The sequence below is a fragment of the Hypanus sabinus genome, chromosome 11 (assembly GCF_030144855.1).
Source record: "Hypanus sabinus isolate sHypSab1 chromosome 11, sHypSab1.hap1, whole genome shotgun sequence".
NCBI lineage: Eukaryota > Metazoa > Chordata > Chondrichthyes > Myliobatiformes > Dasyatidae > Hypanus > Hypanus sabinus.
This window is the reverse complement of record NC_082716.1, coordinates 51,997,624-52,018,679: the sequence shown is the minus strand read 5'-3', so window position 1 is coordinate 52,018,679 and position 21,056 is coordinate 51,997,624. Positions and strand designations below refer to the sequence as shown.

The 21,056-nt window shown below is 39.7% G+C and overlaps 1 protein-coding gene across 1 annotated transcript in view; it reads right to left on the bottom strand.

Annotated features, from left to right (window-relative positions):
- dab1a (DAB adaptor protein 1a) overlaps positions 1-21,056 on the bottom strand; it is a 360,974-nt gene that overhangs the window by 58,043 nt on the left and 281,875 nt on the right. Inside the window, exons 10-15 of the mRNA XM_059983518.1 lie at positions 18,087-18,149; positions 17,146-17,272; positions 13,865-14,371; positions 9,338-9,573; positions 7,160-7,231; positions 1,647-1,738 (exon numbers count right to left, since the gene is read on the bottom strand). Coding sequence (XP_059839501.1) covers positions 1,647-1,738; positions 7,160-7,231; positions 9,338-9,573; positions 13,865-14,371; positions 17,146-17,272; positions 18,087-18,149 — 1,097 coding nt within the window. The remainder of the gene's footprint in view (positions 1-1,646; positions 1,739-7,159; positions 7,232-9,337; positions 9,574-13,864; positions 14,372-17,145; positions 17,273-18,086; positions 18,150-21,056) is intronic.

The window sequence follows — 21,056 nt, the reverse complement described above, 5'->3', positions numbered from 1 at the left end:
ATACTGTATACATTTTAAGCCCCAAGTCCATCAAGATGTTTAGCAAGCTTACCTTTTGAGGTCATTTATATAAGTGGTAAAAAAATGGTAAAGCCCCACCACTGATGCCAATTACATACCATTTGTTACATCTTGTCAGCTAGATCTTCTCCATTTATTTGACCATATTATAAATATGGTTAGCACTGTAGCCATGTTTCTGAACTAATTACAAAGAAGTATGGACAAGCAGATGGGAACCAGATCACCAGGTCAGAAAGTGGAGGGATGGAGAGGAAGGACAATGAAAAAAGGCAGAAACGAAGTAATGTTGTAGGTATGATAGGGTGGATAGAGAGTGTATTTTAATTCCAGCAGTATTATAGATAAAGGTGGTGAACTTAGTGCATGGATCAGTACATGGAACTATGATGGTGTTCCCATTACAGACATCTGGTTGATAGAGGGAGTGGAATAGGTGCTTAATGTCTCAGGGTTTTGATATTTTTGAAGATAGAGAAAGGTGGATTTGTACTTCTTCAGGGACAATATCACAGCTGCACTGAGAGTGGACATGATAGAAGGTTTGTCTACTGAGTCTTTTTGGGTAGAACTCAAAAATCAGAAGGGTGCAGTCTAACTCTGATGGGATTGTACTATGGACTCTCCAATAGACAATGTAACATTGAGGAATAGGTACGCAGGCAGATTAAGAAAAGGTGTGAAAATATAAGCAGGGACTTTCTTAGTGCAAGAAATTTATATGGGGCAGAATTTGTTAGGTGCATCTAAGAGAGCTTCTTAAATCAATATGTAGATGGTCCAACAAGAGGAGAGATATACTGGATTTGGTGTTGGGTAATAAGCCTGGCCAGGTGACTGACCAATCAGTGGGTGAGCAGTTAGGGAACAGTGACCACAGCTCCTTAAGCTAGCAATACATCAGGATAAATATGGACCTTATGGGAAAGTATTAAATTGGAGCAGGGCAAATCATGAGAGCATTAGGGAGGAACTAGGGAGAGTTCATTGGGAACAGCTGATATTGGTCAGGAAACCCATCTGCCATATTGGAGGGTGATTAAAGACCAACTGCACATAGAACAGGACAGGTATGTTCCAGTCAGAAAGAAAGACAAGGATGGCAAGGTAAGAGAACCTTGAATGTTGAGGGAGGTGATGAAATTAATCAAGAAGAGAAAGGAAAAGTATGTAAATCTCAAGAAGCTAGAATCAAACAGAACCTTTGAGAATTATAAAAAAAGCCAGAAAAGAACTCAAGAAGAGTATTGGGAAAGCTAAGGAGGGGACATGAAAAGTCCTTGGCAGTTAGGATTAAAGAGAACCCCAGTGCATTCTACACATACATGAAGAGCAAGAGGATAACTAGGGAGAGGGTGGTATCATTCAAGGATAAAGGGGGATAATTTGCTTGAATACAAAGCATATGGGTAAGGCTCCTAATGAATACTTTACATCAATATTTACTAGGGAAAAAGATGTGGAGGATAGGGAAATCAGTGCTGACAGTATTAATATGCTGGGGCACTTCGAAGTAAAGGAGGAGGTAGTATTTGGGTTCTGGTGAATAAGTCCTGGGGACTTCAAAATTCAAATATTTTGAAAACATTTGAACATTGATGTCCTCGGGGCCTGATGGGACATACCTCAGGTTATTGAAATAGGCAAGTGAAGAAATTGCTGTGGTCACGCCCAATATCTTTGTGTCATCTCTAGCCATAGTTGAGCTCCTAGAAGTCTGACAAATAAATAATTTTGTTTCATTATTCAAGAAGGGAACCAGGGATAATCCTGGGAACTGTAGACTGGTGAATCTCACATCAGTAATAGGGAAGTTACTGGAAAGAATTCTTAAGAATAGGATTTATGAGCATTTGGACAACCATGGCCTAATTAGGAAGAAACAACATGGCTTATGTGGAGCAAATAGTGTCTTATTAACTTGATTGAATATTTTGTCAAGGTGACGACGGTGATTAATGACAGTGGAACAGTGGATGTTGTCTACATGGATTTTAACAAGGCATTTGCCAAGGTCCCTAATGGGAAATTCATCCAGAGGATTAGGGTGCATGGGATCCATGGTGAATTGGCCATTTAGATTTAGAACTGGTTTGCCCATAGAAGACAGCGGGTAGTGGTTAAAGGGACATACAGTGTTCTAGCTGCTGTTATGTGATTAGTGCTATTCCACAGGGATCTGTACTGCAATCTCTGCAGTTTGTGATGTACTGTATATAAATGACCTAGATGGAAATGTAGATAGCTGGATTAGTAAGTTTGCAGATGATACAAAGATTAGTGGTTATGGATAGTGTAGCAGATTACCAAAGGGTACAGCGGGATATAAATTAGTTGCAGATATAGACAGAGAAATAGCAGATGGAATTTATCCCAGCCAAATATAAAATGTTGTGCCTTGGTAGGTCAAATTTTAAGAGTCAGTACACTGTTAAGGACAAAACCCTTAACAGTGTGGGTGAGAGCAGAAGGATCTTGAGATCCAGGTTCATAACACCCTGAAAGTGGCTGCACAGATCAATAGGGTGGTTAAGAAGGCAATACGGCATACTTGTTTTTATTAGTTGAGGCATTGAGTTCAAAAGTCGGGAAGTTATGAACCAGCTTTATAAAACCCTAGCTAAGCTGCATCTGGAGTATTGTGTACAATTCTGCTCACCCCATTATAGGAAGGATATTGAGGGTTTGGAGAAGGTTCAGAAAAGGATTACCAGGATGCTGCCTGGATTGGAAGGCATGTGGTGCAGCGAGAGGCTGGACAAACTTGGGTTGTTTTCTCTGGAGCAGGAGAGGTTGAGGAGAGATCTGATAGAAGTTTAGAAGATTATGACAGGCATCGATAGAGTAGACAGATAGTTATCTTTTCCCAGGGTTGAAATGTCCAGTACCAGACGGCTTGCGTTTAAGATGAGAAGAGATCATTTCAAAGAAGGTGCCAGGGTGTTTTCTTTCACGAAGAGTGGTGGGTGCTTGGAATGTGATGCCTGAGGTGGTGGTAGAGGCAACTACATTAGGGGCTTTTAGAAAAGTTTAGATAGCTACATGAATGTTAAGAAAATGAAAGGATATAGACAAAAGGCAAAAGGGATTAGTTTAGTTGGCCATTTGATCACTAATTTATTTGGTTTTTGCATAACACTGTGGGCCCAAGAGCCTGCTCCTGTGCTGTACAGTTTATGTTCTACATTCTATGTTGTAATAGCTTAAAGATTTATGTTCAGTTGAATTTAAATTTTTATTAATTACTTAAATTTGATTTTAAAACCTAGTATCAGTAATTAACCAAATATTAAAAAAAAAGTTTGTTCACTTACTTTCTTTTGAGATGAAAACCTGACATTAGTAATTGTTTCTTTTTGTATCTTAGGGTGTCCTGCTACAATAAAAGAGCTTTCCAAATGGTTGTTGTTGTATATTGTTTCATAGAATGCAAGCAGTTCAGCGTTTTAATTGGGTGCCTCTGATAACTGCACTGTTAGACTCTTTTCCTATTAACTGTTCCAATTTCTGTAGCTCAAAATAATCCCTAGGTTCCTGTTTATATCCTAATTATGCCAACATTGTTATGACGCAGATGACCTTCAAATTAAAGGCACATAGTAATTGCCCTGCAATGTTGTTTCTAATTAAAATACTGAATATTGTTTGGATATTTAAAACAATTACAATGAGATTTTCTCATTAACTCACTACAAGCCCAATTATTTTAAATCATTAATTTTTTTCCATCCCAGTTTTCAATTTTATTGTAAAAACAACCGTACTGGAGGATGAATAACCCTCCAAACAAGGTCTGATTTATTGAGATTCCATTATTTTGTGGAGTTTGTGAGTGTCATTCTCAGTCCTTCATTTAGCTTAATCAACACCTCCACTATATATCTCCAGAAAATTGCTTATTCTGGTGAAAGGTCCAAATACCAGACGTCAGAGGTTAATAATTAAGATGTTGGGAGAATGTAGTTAGCACAAAATGGAAATAAATTTGGATTAAATTATCAGAGAAGACTACATGTGTAAAATACAGTCTGGTGCAAAAGACTTTGGTATATATATATATAGGGTACCTAAGACTTCTGCACACAACCATATGTTGGTTAAAATAAAAAGGTGATCAGGAAAGAGAAGCCAGAATACATGGCTTTGTATTATCTCAGTAGTATTAAGTATTATTTGGTGACTGGGAAGACATAATATACAGTACTGTGAAAAGGTCTGAAGCACCCTAGCTATATATATGTGCCTAAGAGTTTTGCACAGTACTATACAAATGTGGCCAAAAGACACAAATAATACATTTCAAGGAGAAGAAGGGATTGAGAGGTGTGATAGTCAGATCTGCGATCCACAATAATAGGATGACTTTTCATACTTTGGAAGATCTTAAGAACAGAAAAAAAGGAAACTAGTTCCAAAACACCAAAAATTATACATTTAGCTTGATGGACACAACATGATAACATAACAGATGCATCAGATGTTCCTATTATTAAAGCACCTCCTCTGGAAGCATTGGACTTTTGTGTACATGTTGCACAGCAGACAGGAACTAATTTGCCAGTAATGTAACTAAGTCCCTGGAAAGAATGGTCAAAGTACTGCACTGGGATATATGCTGATGATTCATAACCAATTCCTCTGGTGGACTGGTTCAGTCTGACTGTTGCTCCCGCTGCCATTAAAGAGCTTAATGGCCTCAACGGAAAATTAGGCTGAATGGAAATACACAAAATTTAGCAACTGACAGCTTCCCCATGGGAAGTTCTTCTTCTTACTCTCTGGACTTACAAGTTAAGTTCAGCTGCCTGGGCAAGGCAATAGGAGTGTAGTGTTATGGTGGTGGTTTTACTCAAAAAATGTGAGTATGTCAGGAGATAATGGAAAAAGATTGTGTAAAAATTTGAATATGAGAGGTTTCAACGGAAACAAATGGCAATTGTTAATTATAATGAATTCCATGATAATGAGTGCTGTTTTTACATATGTATATTTGCCACATATTACATGGTGAGTTACAGAAATTAATGTCAGCTGGCTTAAAAATCCATTGTATAATGTATTGTTTGATTAAGTTAAAAATAATATGTAAATTCATATAAAGTGTTAGCTGAGGTAAGTTAAAATATGCAGAAACATAGTCATATCCCTTTAATTTCAATCTCAGGTTCAAAATTTTAAATTCTGCAAATGCAGAAAAATCAATCTAAATGAAAAGAATGGTTTGAATACCAATATTTACAAAAAGAAAATAATGGCAAATCAATGATCAAATGCCTTAAAGCCACTTTACCAAAACACATTCAAAGTGTTCAATTGAACAGTGAGAAAGAACTTCTGTTTTTTTTATAAAATAAAATTTGTGTTTTGATTTTTTTCTTTTCATATTGTACAAAAGTGATAAGAGTTCTGTCTGTTTTGAAAATGTCAGAATTTGTACTCAGTAACAAATTCACGCTACTGATGTCCTGCTATAAATTATTTTGACTTTGCAGCTTCCTGAAAAAAAGCATCTTTTTTTTCTGGATTTGTGGGTGAATGGTTAATATACTTTTCATTAAAGAACATAGAAGAGAGGTTGATGTCTGCATAGTGATTCAGCAGTGAGCACTTGGACCTTGGATGACAAATCCAAATTGTTATACGATTCAAATACACTCTCTGTTTCTTTCTCAAGCAATTATTTCTAGCAGAACGTGATTTCTTATTAAAAAGTTCCAAATCTGCAGCAAACTGTTAGTGGGCCCTTTGGATAGAGAGCACATCCCTTTCGACCTTGGCACAGTCAGCAGTTAATTCTTTAAATCAGCATCTGTCACAATTGTTTGCACAAACGATAAGGCAAACCACTATTCCTTCATTGTTTTGTATTTCTGCCAAAACAGAACGGCTTTGAGGGAGGTTCGGGTGAGGCCGATAGATTTTATTTTGCTCTCTGGTCCAATGTTGAACAGTTCAATGTTTTCCTGTAGCACACTCATGGCTCCAGCTGATTATTTCTTGCTCTTCTTTATCTGGGCATAGAGAGGCTCTACTGCCTGTGGGCAGACAGACACATGTTAAATTCAGAAACTTTTTTTTCCATGACACTGCATATGCACATTAATGTCTTTAACCCTCATACACCATTAAATGCTACTAAACATATAAATATCGGGAGGGTTAAGGATAAAATTCATCTCCTTGGCCTGGGCAGTATTCACAATTATGTTGGCTTCCACACTCGTACTAAAAACTGCCTGTTAATGATTCCATTGAATTGAATTTAATGAAAATTAGCCAAGTGCTATAAAATCTACGTGTCCTGATTAATGAAGTCGATCTACTTCATTGTAATGTTCGTTCAAAAGTACTTTGACTTTATGGTTTTAACACATTTTATTATCCATGATCTTAATGCCCGTGAGTGGCATCATCAATATGTGAGCCAATGACTTCCTATTTCAATGCTCCTACTGGCATTAATGTGCTTTTACATCCCTATCAAACTGCCTGTTATTTTGTTCTGATGTTCTATCTCACTGTCCTACATAGCTCAGGTTTAGTCTCTGCTACATTTGGCAAAATGTGCTTTCTCATCATCCCTATTTGCCCTGACAATAAGCCTAATCTATTACCCCAGTTGAAGCCTCACTGCCAGTGTTTGCCCTAATGAGTTGCATTTCTGCTCAACTTCTTCATTTTCCTGACGTCGCCAACCTATACTGCATTTCATTCATTCAGTTCTGACTGACTTCATTAGCTGCAAAACTTTGCAAACCATTGATTTAAACTTTCAAATTTTAGTTTAGCTGATTCCTTATCCGTTTTATTTTTTAAAAAAGCATTTAGTAATAATGCAGTTTGTAGCTTAACAGACATCAATGAGTACATCCTTAGCAGGTTTACAGAACATAATGTCTTAAACGAATACAGTATGAATCCTGTTACAGTACATACATTCCACTGGTGCAGGCTCATGCAGTTATGAAGACTGATGAAAACAAGCCATGTTCAAAGAAAATATGCACAAAAAAGATGAGAATACAACCAAAACAAACCACAATCCATGGGTCGCAGTGATCAGCAGCAGTGAGATGCGTGCACACCTAGAAAAGAGAAAAGAGATACCTACCCCAACCTCTTCTATCTAGCTACCGACCTGTGGGGTGAAAGAATCACCAAGCGAGTCAGCGACTGCGTCAGCACTTGAAGGTGCTTCTGAACTAACAAGCTGTGGAAGAGGGAAAGGAAATCTCAGTGGTAGCAATATCATAACAACACTGGAAAAAATACAGTGGTGCCAACAGGTGGCATGATTATTGATTCCAAATGATGAAATGCCAATTTCCTCACATCCATCTTTTGCCCTTTTATCTAAACATATATCCTTCTATACTTCACTTGTACCACTAATCTAACCCATAGATTCCTTCATTTGTCTGCCCTCTAATGGAAGTCTCCTCAAAACGTTTATTTCAATGCTATTTGTAGTGACTTGTGACCACTGGTTGCCTATAATTTGGGGGTGTCTGCAGTCCCAAGGTCCTTCATTAGCTGTTTGTAGTTGTGTAACTCTTAAGGCCATGGGAATCATTATAATATTGGAAGTATTTCCCTGAACTGTGTCCATCTGCTGTTATTCCTTTTCAGAAAAATATAGTGTACATCATCAAAATGCATCTTTTAAGAGAGATTATGAGACTAAATACTTGGTAATTTCACCTCATGTCCTACAGCAATATCTACAACAGTTGGATTACTGGCATGATACGTTTTGTTCTATTGAATAATCCATTGTACTATTCCAATATCCCAATTTTTAATACACTTAAAACACAAAAAAAAATGGGATAAAGAATCCTCTCCAGTCTGCCCAGTGCTCAACATGATCATGGCTTATTTATGATGGCCTCAACTATTTTTCAGAGCTAATTGCCCATAACTCACAACACCTCAATCTTTCAAATATTTATCTGTATCTCCACCTTAAACATACCCAGTGAGCAGGACTTGGGAAGAGAGGCTCACTACTCTCTAGGAGAAGGAATTTATCTATACTTCAGCTGTGAATGACTGGCCCTTTGTTTTATATCCATCTTCCATTGTTCATGACTCTCTCACGAGTGAAAACATCTCATAATCTACCTTTTTAAGCCCCTTTAGAATCTTACACTTGAGTATCATGCTCAACGTTCTCTTAAACTCAAAGAAACATTCTGCCTAGCCTCTCTTGAAAGAACAACCCTCTTTTTCCAGGAATTAGACTGGTGAATTTCCTTTGAACTGCTTCCAAAGCTCCCATAGCCTATTTTGGACCAAAACACTGCACAGTACCCTAGGTAAGGCTTCACCAACACCCTGTACAACTATAACAACACCTCTTTAATTCTTACGTTCCACAACCTTTGCATTAATGGCCTAGATAACTCAGCCCCAAACATCTACAGTTTGCTCATTTTCATGGACACTGCCTGACCTGTTGAGTTCCTTCAGCATTTTGTGAGTGTTGCAACATTTTACTTGCCATCTTAGCTGCTTGTTGGATTTGCTTGCTAACTTTTTGTTTTGTAATTCACACACGAGAGCTCTGAGATCCCTCAGAATTTCACTCACTTTAGTCTGTGTCCATTTAGATAATAACTCAGTGCAGAATTTGCTGGGGAAGGGGAATAATAAAGAATAAATCTCTCAGCACCAGTAACAAAATGCCTCCACATTGCTGTTACTCCTCCTTCTCAAGTACTTTTGATTGGTTTTCATGACTTTCGCTAGTTTTTAATCTCACTTTCCCACATTTTCCTAACATCTCAATTTATACTCTAAGACAGGCATCCTAGGAATTCAGGAGAATGAGAGAACCACCTTCTATGCCATTACTTCAGTGTCATAAACTGAGGTGACAAAATATGCCTTTATGGTTTTTAAGCAGTTCTGTCAGTTATCAAATTACACCTTCATTTGACAGACTCATATTAAAATCTAGCTCTGAATGACAATCAGTCTATTCTCTGCTTGGTGAGAAGAATCATTTTAAAAGAGTCAAAGAAACACTCATAGTGATAAAAAAATTACTCATAATTTGCCACAGATTAAGAATCACCTACAGGGAGAACACAAGAGTCCTGGTGTTAGTAATGAAAATGCTATACTTACAAAGTGGGATAAGTCTTCCAAGGTTAATTGGAGATAGAGTGTGACACAGACTATGTGACGCCTAACCTGAACACTGTCCACGTGGGTCACTTAGACGTGACATCGTTCTTCAGTGCAGAGCTAACTACTACGACATTAATACAACCAAATGATGAAGCCACTCACTTGATGGCTTAATACTCACAGCCTCTTGCACTCTGCTGCTGCTCAGGTTATCTGACTCGGTCTTCCCTTGGTCATCAGGTGCAGTTGCATCAGGGTGCAAGGAAGGTGACCTGGATGGGGTGTTCTGATGGCAGCATGAGGTGGGCGAGGTCTGATGGGGAGATGCTGCAGGTGTGCTCCGCTGAGAAGATGTTCCAGGTGTGTGGCGGCGGGGGGAGTCAGAAGGTGTGTGCTGATGTGGAGATGAAGTTGGAGCTGGGAGGTGAAGATAAATTAAAATACAAAAAGATATTAAATGAAGATAAATAGTTCTTTTGCTGGACAATTTCATTGACTTAGCCCAACTGTGAAAAAATTTCACTAACTTTACACACAAGAGGACAGAAAGATAAATTACCAGTGAACACATTTGATTTTGTTAAAATAAATTCAGATAAAATTACAAAAAGTCACAAAACTCAATGCTCTGTTAATGATGCCCAATGCTTATAACTAAAGGTACAAAAAATATAACTCTACATTCCTTGCCTCTGTGAATGAGCAATGAAGGATAAGTTCTGATAATGGATAAATGGCTGTTCCTAACTATCCACAATTGTATGGAACAACAATTTTCCATTATCATTGGATAATTGTGCACTGTTCTATACACATTCTCAAATGACAGCAACGAATAAATTGCCCTTTCAAACAATCACGCCTCACAAGTCTATCTCTCACTCCACTTTGAACTCTGTAAGCTCTTGTGGAGCCAGAAATGGAGGGAGAAAACATTGGATATGTTTCCTCTTTCCCAGCTTGCAATCAAACCAGGCTTGCAATGTACACTATTCATCTTATTACACTATATTACTATGCAAATAAAACAATTTTATGACATATGTGAGTGATGATAAACCTGATTCTGATATGGATCTCTATTGTAGACTGGGAGTGGGAAGGGGGCTGCAAGAGAGGAATCATGGTTGGAAAAAGGGGAGAGAGAAGGGAGGGAGTGGGAAGCCATAGGGAGACATTCTGCAACGATCAATAAACCATTTGTTTGTGACTTTGTCTGGTCTCTCACAGCTGGGTGTGTCTGCACCAAGGCCCCTGCCCCTAGCACTCCTTCTCTGCCACCTGTCCCATACCCCTCCCACAGTGCTCCACTCTCGCTGCTCCCAACAACTTGCCAGATTCAGAATCTTACTCTCTGATCCATGTTGACAAATACAGTTCTGTGCAAAAGTCTTAGGCACCGTAGCTATAAATATGTGCCTAGAATTTTGCACAGTACTGCAGGTCACTCTGGTCCTGAATTCACATCAAAACCTATCTTTCCTACCTCGCATGTTCCTAATTTGTCGTGACAATATTTGGTGAAAGATACTGTAAATGGGAAACTGAGATTACAGTCAGAATAACCGTATTGAATGGAGGACAAGGCTCAAAGGCCAGCACAGCCCAGTCCTACTCTGAATTCACACATTCATATTGAAGGCATTCACTGGATCAGCATTAGCAGAAAAGACAGTAGACTTGGAAATCTATGATATTCTGGAAGGCTATTTACTGGATATTGTATTTTATTCTTTATTCTTCTCTCCCCTTCCATCAGGCAGGAGGTACAAAATATTGAAAACATACTTCACCAGGTTCCAGGACAGAGTCTGACCTGCTGTAATAAGACAATTGAACAGGCATCTTTCATGATAAAGTGAAAATCTTAATCTCACAATCTACCTTGTTGTGGCCCCTGCATCTTACTGTCTACCTGTTTTGCACTTTCTCTATAAAAGTAGCACTACATCCTGAATTTGTTCACACTTTTCCCTTTGTACTACCTCAATGTACTTATGTTTTGATATCATCTGTCTGAATGGCATACAAAGCAAACTTCTTCACTGCATACATGAGAGAAAAATAAACCAATCATCAATTAATCATTCATTCCATCATTCAAAATGTTGTAGTTTTAAGTTAACCTCCTTTCTCCTACAACCTGTTCACTTGAAAAAGTCTAGCCAACAGTTTATCAGCCACCATTTCTTAATCTTGACATTGCGGATGTTCCACTTCATATAACTTGGCCTTTTCTGTGGACCCATGACTTACAAAAAAGATATTCTTGATACATTAACAGATCTAACTAATAAGATCTTTTCAAGCAGATTGTGCCATGGAAATCTGATCCAGCAGCACTACTCTTCTGGGTGCTACCCAAATAAGTGACATTTTGCTGCTTATTGGGGATGTCACACAACTTGAGCAATTGGTGTGTTGTGGAATTTCCTGATTTCGGTTCCAGATCCTCCATTAATCTGTCAGATAGATGTACAGACAAGACACATGAGCTTGCAGATGTTGAACTGGAGAAACTCAGTGGGTGAGCAGCATCTGTGGAGGGAAAGGATTGTCGATGATTCTGCTTGAAATCCTGCTTCAGGAGCCAGATCATCTAAAGTGGAGCTGAGGAGTATGCAGAATCATGTCTGCATTCTTCAAACATTTATGTGTGTTTGTGAAGTCAGGTGGGCCACTTGCACTGACACAGATTTTCTTGCCAACTTGCACATGACTTCAGGGAGACCTATCTAGGCAGATATGAGGCCAGCACTGGGAGCTTTGTTCATCTAGCACTCTCTTTAAGGTAGTTCCATTCAGATGCTTCCTTCCGACCACTCGAACAATATCAAAACATTCCACTAATAAATTCAACATGAAAGATTCTTTATAAAGAGATATTTTTACTTGGTTACATTGTAACAGAGAGAAACAAAGTGCCATTTAAAAAAATTCTGTTCTGACGCTCCAACACCGTACATGTTAATGCATCTTAAAGCACATGCTCAGAAATGTAGAATGATCCAACCCATTTTGTGCCCTGTTAATGTGTGTTTTCATTATAATGATCCTTGGCCCATTGACACAATTATCATTAAAAGCTGCTGCGTTATTTAAAGGGGCAACAATGGCAAGCTGAACAATAATAATGTACAATTGCAACTATCTGGACTCATCATCAGCAGCTAATATACAAGTTTGACCTTCTGTAGCCACATTTGCCATTAAATCTAGAATTAGTTCGTGCTGCCTTTTAGAATGAACTTTCTGCTGATTTCTTCCTCAATGTGTATTATTCAAGAAAGCCGATTTAGACTCCCAAGTGGCTTATCAATTAAAAGCATGGTAGAAAACTAAATGGAGATGGTTTTTCAGAAGTTTTGCCTTTGACTGAATAGTCAGCATTCAATGTTCAGTTTAATGACCTTAATGAAAGTCTATGTGTGTGAGATCAGGGATCGGCACCAACATCCTTTGTAATTTCTGCAAGCTCCATCAAGATTCCACCACTGACAATTATGCTGTCCCCTTGGCTTGCAGCATTTTGATGGGCCCATTCTCCAGGGAACTTCCACTAGTGTCCTTGCCTACCCTCCTGGTGCTTTCTGTGCAATCCCAAGAAGTGCTAAACACAGCCTTTCACCTCTTCCTTTCCCATCATCCAGGTGAAGCAGTGATTCACTTGTATTTTCTCCAGTCCCAATGATCCAAAGCATGTACTGCATTCAGTGTTCACAATGAAGTTTCCCCTCCAGTGGAGAAACTGAACACAGCTCGGGAGATCCCTGTGTAGCATCTGTGCTCAGTCCACAGGTGTGACCCTCATCTTCCAGTTGCCTGCCACTTTAATTCACCATCCCATATCATTCTGAATTAGTAACAGAAGCAACATGTTACACAAAGTAGCTGAATATGATCTTAGGTGCCTCAAAATGCCTTATCTTGCCTGATCAGACAAATCTTCTTGGTCCCATCAAATTTCTTCAGCTTCTCTGCTGCCTAGACCAACTTGTTTCTTTCCTGCTTCATACCGAGGAAGAGTGTCAGACTTGAAATAGTAAATATTTCTCTTCCCTGTTCTGCTATTTTTTTTTCAACATTTCTGTATGTATATTGGGAGAAATGCGTTCAACTGTGTTTACATTCTCACCTGAAAAAATATCAGGCATTTGGATTCAGCTCTACTTGGATATTGACAGAAATTACTGGAAAATAATGAGAGCTGATGAACCATGCTCAGGTAAAGTGTACTTGAGAGTGACAAAGACCTGTGAAACCATTCTCCAGTACTGTGGAGTGACAAGTATCTGAGAGTGACAGGGAACTGTAGAACCATTCGTAGGATATAGGATTGGAGAGCAAAAGGAAGCTCTACAAAGTAAAGTGACAGATCTGTGGAACCATTCTCCAGTGTGAGGTATTGGAGAGTAACAGAGGATCTAAGCTCCAATGCAAACTATAAGAATGACAGAGACTTTGTCTCAGTAGGATGTTACTTAGAGTGACAGAGATCTGTGGATCTTTGTCCCACAGATTGGCAAAATGTTTACAAGCCATTCTTCAAATCAATATGTTGGAGGATGACATGGACTTACAGCACTAAGCAATGTGGGAAGATTAGGGTGAGTGATATAAACCCATTCTTCAGTGTCGCACCAAGAAAAGCAGTTCTTAGAAGGTCACATAGATTGAAAGAGAAGGTAGTAAAATTTAAGGAACTTACGTGAATTGTTTGATGATGGTGTGGAGTTGGAAGTTGCTGGGGTAAGATTTAACTGAGAAATATCAAAATCATCTGTATCGTCTATCTCCTGTGCCAAACCCACTTTGTTAAAGTAGCTTGAGAAGGCATCTGAGGTGCAAGACAGAGAAGATTGCTCATTTTTTCTTGATGGAACTGTTGGGGGTTTGGCCATTTGGAAATCTTTAAACATCTCCTTGCTAATTTTCTGTTTTGACTTCTCCTCTTGATGGCTGGCTAACGTGGGCTGTCCAGCAGATAAGGCTGCTTTGAACATGGCAGTTTGTAGTGGCATTGGAGTTTGTGCGGACATGAAGACAGTCGGCTGAAATGGGCTTCCAACAGGGGCCCACTGCTGCTGTACAGCAAATAAAGTTGGCTGGCCCCACGCTGTAGGCTGGACTCCAGCTAACAATGGATTGATGATGTTTTGGGCACCCGATTGCTGGGCCCAGACTGCGGGTGGTACAGCTCCCATCGTGACATATCCTGTCAAAACAATCATAAAAAGGAACATTAATGACAAGACTTGGCTGACAATTTGCCCTTAATTGCTAGGGATATGTCATATCAAATAAAGCAGTCAGTAATAACCATATGGCTTAACACTTTGGAATTGAATTGAATTGAATTGACTTTATTTCTTAGGTCCTTCACATACAAGAGGAGTAAAAATCTTTACGCTATGTCTCTGTCTAAATGTGCAATTTATAGCAAGTTGTAATAAATAGTATGTACAACAGGACAGTCAATATAACATAGAAATACAATTGTATCAGTGTGAATTAATCAGTTTGATGGCCTGGTGGAAGAAGCTGTCCTGGACCCTGTTGGTCCTGGCTTTTATGCTGCTGTACTGTTCCCTAGATGGTAGCAACTGGAACAATTTGTGGTTAAGGTGACAATGAACTTTCAGACCCTTTTTACACACCTGTCTCTATAAATGTCCTGAATAGTGGGAAGTTCACATTTACAGATGTGCTGGGCTGTCCTGCGATTGAGGGAAATACAATTCCCATACCAGGTAATGATGCAGCCAGTCAGGATCCCCTCAATTGTGCCCCTATGGAAAGTTCTTAGGATTTGGGGGCATTTACCAAGTTTCTTCAACAGTCTGAGGTGAAAGAGGTGCTGTAGCGCTTTTTTCACCGCATAGTCAGTACGTACAGACCACGTGAGAACCTTGGTGATGTGTATACTGAGGAACTTAAAGTTGTTCACCCTGTCAACTCCAGATTCATTGATGTCGGTAGGGATCAGCCTGTCTCCATTCTTCCTGTAATCTACAACCAGCTCCTTTGTTTTTGCAACATTGAGGGAGAAGTTAGCACCAGCTATATAGCTTAGTACCAACTCTCTTTGTAGATAAGACATAAACTTTGAAAGGTCTTGCTTCAGTAGATGAAATGAGGAAGGATGAAGCTGATTGTATAAAGTCTCCAGAAGACGTAATCTTAATGCACTGAACTTTTCCTGATCCAGCAGGATTGTTAATTTTGATGGTGTTGACAGACATGACACTACAGTCACAGGACAAGTTACCACAGGTGACAAATCCAAGTACTATTAGTATCGTGAAGTAAACAAGCTACTGTCCTAAAACTTGGAACTGAATTTCCTCAAAACCATGGAGATATGTATCAGCTTCAGGAGAAATCTGTCTCCTCTCCATCATCAACAACTCTACAGTTAACACCATTTCAACATTCAGGTTCCTGAACGTCATTATTTTACAGAACTGTTACGGGACACCATATCTCATTCACTAACAGAAAGGCTCATCAGAAGAAGCACGTCCTGCAGCAGCTGGTACAATTCCATCTTCCCCAGCACACCCTGGTGCAATTCTACACTGCTACCATGGAGAGCATCTCGAAAGATACAAAAACCACGGAGAACTGTCAGGTCAGCAGAAAAAATCATTGGCTGCAGTCTGCCATCACTACAGCACTTGCACGTGCTCAGGACAAAGAACCAGGCAGGAAAAAGGTAATTCTGGACACAACCCACCCAGAAAACTACCTTTCCAAAAGCTCCCTTCTGGAAAGTGCATTAGGGTTACTAAAACAAAAACTTCATGCCCTTTTAAAAGTTCTTTCCCCAAGGTAGTTAATCTGTTCAGCCATACTGATTAGCACCCCATCCCCTCTATCTATTACCTCAGCTACTGCACAGCACTGTAAAAACTTAAAATCACCTTTTAGTTTGCTGTTTACATTGTAAATGCATGCTGGTATTTATGTATTTAGAAATATTTTATTCTACTTCTGCATTGCTAACTTTATTTTATATATTTATAGTTGTTGAATGTTGTTGTTTTTGTTGCATATAGTGCCAACACTGGCTGGCTGGTGGCATAGTGGCATCAGCACTAGGTTGAGTATCAAGGTAGCAACTCGAATTTGTAAAAACAAAACCTGGAGAGGGATGGGCTCCGCCAGGTTTTAGATGCCCAAGACACGCCGTATGATAAGGAATCACCGAAAAGATCGATGCAAAAAGCTTGTCATGACGGCACCCCAATGACTCCACCAGGAGATCACGCACACACACACACACACACACACACACACACACATACATACACAGCAAATTCTTAATATATGTAAATATACAATATATGGTGAACAAAATTGATCTTTGATCCTTTGTCTACTCTGGTTGGCATCCGTCTCATCACAATGGGTGATCATTTTCACAAGACTGGTTGAAGGTATGAAGATCTTGAGATGCCCAGTCTCAAGGTCCCCCTCTCAGCCTCGCCAGTGTAGTGCAAAGGAAAGCTTATGAAGCAGTACGTTTAGCACCAGCTTAGCCACAGGAGGTGCCAGCAGGACACTGAATGATGTTCAGCTGCCTTAGGGACGCCACTCCGGATTTGGTCTGGGTTTACTCCCATAGCCTTCATCTCTCCTGAGGCTGCCCACAAGGCAGTGGGGCTATTTACCCGCAGATGGGGATCAGGTTCATGAGCATAAGGGCATGTCCACACGCCGGTGAGCCTGCGTGCTACATCGGCAGGGGCCCAGACCTCCTTTGTAGTTCAGCCTGAGTCTGAAAGGAGTTCAGTTTCCGTGTGTCGCCAGCGAGGAGGCACTACGTGAGGCTTGCCGTTGGAAAGGCTATGTACTGGCAGGGAGAGATTTACACACTCAGCTCTCCTTTTCGCAAGACTGCTAGCCAGCAGTGGAAGCATTTCCCACTATACCACCACACCAGATGAATCACAACAACCATTTTGTCTACTCTAAAGGCCCGTTTACCTGTGGGGACAGCAGCAGCACTGAATGGAACAGATCCAAACAAATCTGGTCTCCCTGGTGGCTGAGCACTTAGAACTCCTGAGGCAAATGCATCAGGTCCAAGGGCATTAGCTGGTGATGCTGGGGTCTGGACAAGAGAGAAAAGATGTAGACTTAACAATATTGATAACCATACACAACACAAGTGACTCTCTACCTGCTGAGCACAATTCTTAAAAAAAACCAAATAATCCAACCTTTCGATATTCTTAGCTTTTCAATAGCATTAAGAGCTTTATGAATGATGCCTGTGGTTGCAGAGAGATTACAGAAGTCACCTTATCATTGTTACAGATATTTTTTCCATATGCCTAGAATTAAGTCTAATAAAGTAAAAAATACATTGTGGGATTTCAGGACTTAAATATTTCCATTCATTTCGTCTTAAAGTTGCTTTGAAGGTTCACAGCAATGACCTACTTACTGTCAGCTTTGCTGCTGCATCACATCAAATAAATGGAAATACGTGCTATGTTCCCTTCATGTGCTATAGTAATATAAAAATAGTAACAGCATTTTAAAGCTGCAATAATGTATCCAATAGGCTTGAATAATACAATCAACCATCAATAATAAGGATTCGCAAAATCAAAATAAATGCAATCCTTAACAATAGAATTAAACAGCATTTTCTGTAAGTATTATCCCAGGCAGCAGTCAAATTTGACTGTCCTACTCTCGTCTAAGCCTTTAAGGTTGTGGTGGAAATATTTGAAATAGCATTAATGATCTGATGTAAACATTTACATAAAAGTTTAAAATGTGACTTTGGATATCGGATTACTCAATATCCTTTTTTTTACCTTGACTTGTTCTCTGAGTAGTCAACAAACAAAGAGAACATAACTGTTGCCATCAAAATCTGAGTGATATTGACAGACATTAAAAATGATGGCACCTACCCCAGGAGATGTGATGTCCGGGGGAGTTGACATATCACCAAAGAGGTCCAGTTGATTAATAGTCTGTAAGGAAACACACCAGTAAGACTATAAAGATATTTTATACACAACCGACATTATTGTAAGCATTAAGCTGTATAATATCTTTTGTATAAACACAGTAGTGGCTCAGTACCCTACAGAGATCAAAGACAATCTGATCATTTTAAGGGCACCGAATAATCTGATAGCAACAGAATTTGCAAAAATATTTTACTTAGTCACTGTAGCTCCAGGGCATTCTAATCTTCCGATACATTAGAAGAGAAAGAAGGAAGATTCCTTTATCTGAGTGTTTAATAGTTTAGGGTGCCATGCACAAGGTTGCCACAGACGTGTTACTGATTGCAAAACTGATCTGTAATACCAGAAAATATTTTATGAACAACTCACGCCTTCGAGGTAGAAGGCCCAATCATGACTATGCATTAAGAATGCAGGATACTAAGAATTTTGCACCCTTTAAATTATTTCAGCAGCAAGAATGCTTCCTATTAGTAACATGTTTTGAGAAAGCATGACTTTCACATCAACCAGCCAGCTCCAACTGTTCCTTCTCTCAGAAAACATTGATTTCATAATCTAGAGAACAACAGCTCAGTTTGAAATGAATTAGAAGTAGGAATATCAGCACCAGTAGGGTGAGCGGTGACTTTATAAGCTTAGTTAGTTTGCCTTGTGCTTTGGGAAGGAATCTTTCCATCTGTACCAGGTTGTGTGATTCCAAACTCACAACACGTTATCACTTAATTGTCCTCTGAACCGTCGTATTAGAGGCTCAGCTGTGTAAAGCTCCTATTTTATGTTGGACGTCCATCACCATCTCAGAAATAGTTACTTTCCTCAAGTAGTAAGGCTGATTATCACCACTACCCTCTAACTCCACCACTACTTTACTGCTTCCTGTCAGTCACCTTATGTACAGCATAGCATCACTTTAATGACACAAAATCAATCTGGGTATATAAGCTATCTCATGTATTTATATTTATTGTCTGTTTTATTGTTGTTGTGTTCTTTATCTTTTGTGGGTTTTCTTGAGATCCAGAGTAACAATTATTGCATTCACGTTTACACTTGTGTACAGAAAATGACATTAAACAACCTGTGTAGGGTAAATGTGAATGACAGCCTTGTTACTCCACCTCCTTGCAATGGATAGAATAAACTAATTTTGTTCAACATGCTTCGTCAGTTTTCCTTCGTTACGCTTACATGATGCAATCAGACCCACTGCAATCACAAAATAAAAAAGATAACTTTTTCAGTAGTAGTTAATTCAACACTTTACAGCATGCCAGCTGTAGGTTCGGGGTTCAATTCTGGCTGCTGCCTGTAAGGAGTTGGTACATGCTCCCTGTGATCCTGTGGGTTTCCTCCAGGTGCTCTGGTTTCCTCCCACAGACCAAAGATATACGAGTTAGGGTAGTAAATTGGCACAAGAATGTGGCTGCGCCAAGACATCTCTGATGCCAGTGACGCATTTCACTGTATGTTTCGCTCTGTTGATGAATATGTGACAAATAAAGCTAATCTTTAATGCAAATGGACCATCTCAATTTGATGGACAAGAACAAGGACGTTTTGGGAGTGGCTTTGGGGAGGAAGGTTTTGGGTGTGATGGTGAGGAGGAACGTTTTCGGAGTGACGGTGGGGAGGAACGTTTTGGGAGTGGTGTTGGGAAGGAACGTTTTGGGAGTGGTGTTGGGGAGGATCGTTTTGGGAGTGGTGTTGGGGAGGATCGTTTTGGGAGTGAAGGTGGGGAGGATCGTATTGGGAGTGACGGTGGGGAGGAACGTTTTGGGAGTGGTGTTGGGGAGGAACTTTTTGGGAGTGAAAAAGGCAGTATGAATCATTCAATATTGGTGTGTGGAGTGAAAATGCTGTCAGAATTTCCTTCTCCTTTGTTGAGGGAAGTTGAGGTCATATGGATCACTTCTGACACAACTGCAGCTTTACTGGAGGTCAGCCCAGTCACAGAAGTTCAAACGCTTTCATTTTGGGGCACAAGAAAGGGGCAAAAGTATCTGGAAATTAGACTGCCCAGTGTTAGTTTCTCCACGCCTCTGTGATTTATTGCTTTTTTGCCTGGAGTAGATAGTAACTACAACCATCTCCCAGTCACATGACACCCCAAATGGCAATTCAATGGAGTAATTCCTGGTGTGATTCACCCTTGTGACCCTGACATAATTTATACATTGAGAAGCACAGCATGATGCCATTCATTGTGCAATGTTCTTTTAGAACATCTCAGGGGAATCTGGACTACTAAACGCTGAGACACCCATTTTTCAGGATCCCTGGATTGCGCTGTTTTACTTCCATAGTGTCGGACTGGGAGGACTGCAAGGTAAGTAAATTATGTACAAAGAATCTGCGGGAGGGGTTCATTGAGTTGAGCGGCATCTGTGGGGGAAAGTAACTGGCAATGTTTCAGGTCTAAACTCTGCATCAGAACGATTCCTTCCCCCCCCCCCCACCCCCACAAATGCTGCTCAAACCACTCAGTTCATTTAGTGGATTTTGTTTTTGCTCAAGATTCCAGCATTTGTATTCACTTATGTCTGCAAGTAGATTACTTACCTATATGCAGAAAGGTAGGAGACCAGGGAATGGCAACAATCAGGGGTAAATGAGCAGCAGCTCAAGTAAGTTTAAAGTGAGACCTTGAAGAAGACTCTGCATCACCTGTCCACTATTATCAGGTAATTATAAACGTATAGTAGTGCAATAATTAGTCCCTCATAGATAAAGGGACTGGATCTGATCATGACCCTGGTTGCTATCTGTTTAGAGTCTGCATATTCTCTCTATGGATTTCCATTGGGTGCCCTGCTCTCCTCCCACATCACATGTGTGGGTAGCTAAGCTGGCTAATATACTGTACGTTTCCACTTTGTAGGTGGCAAAAGAGTGAAAATCAGAATT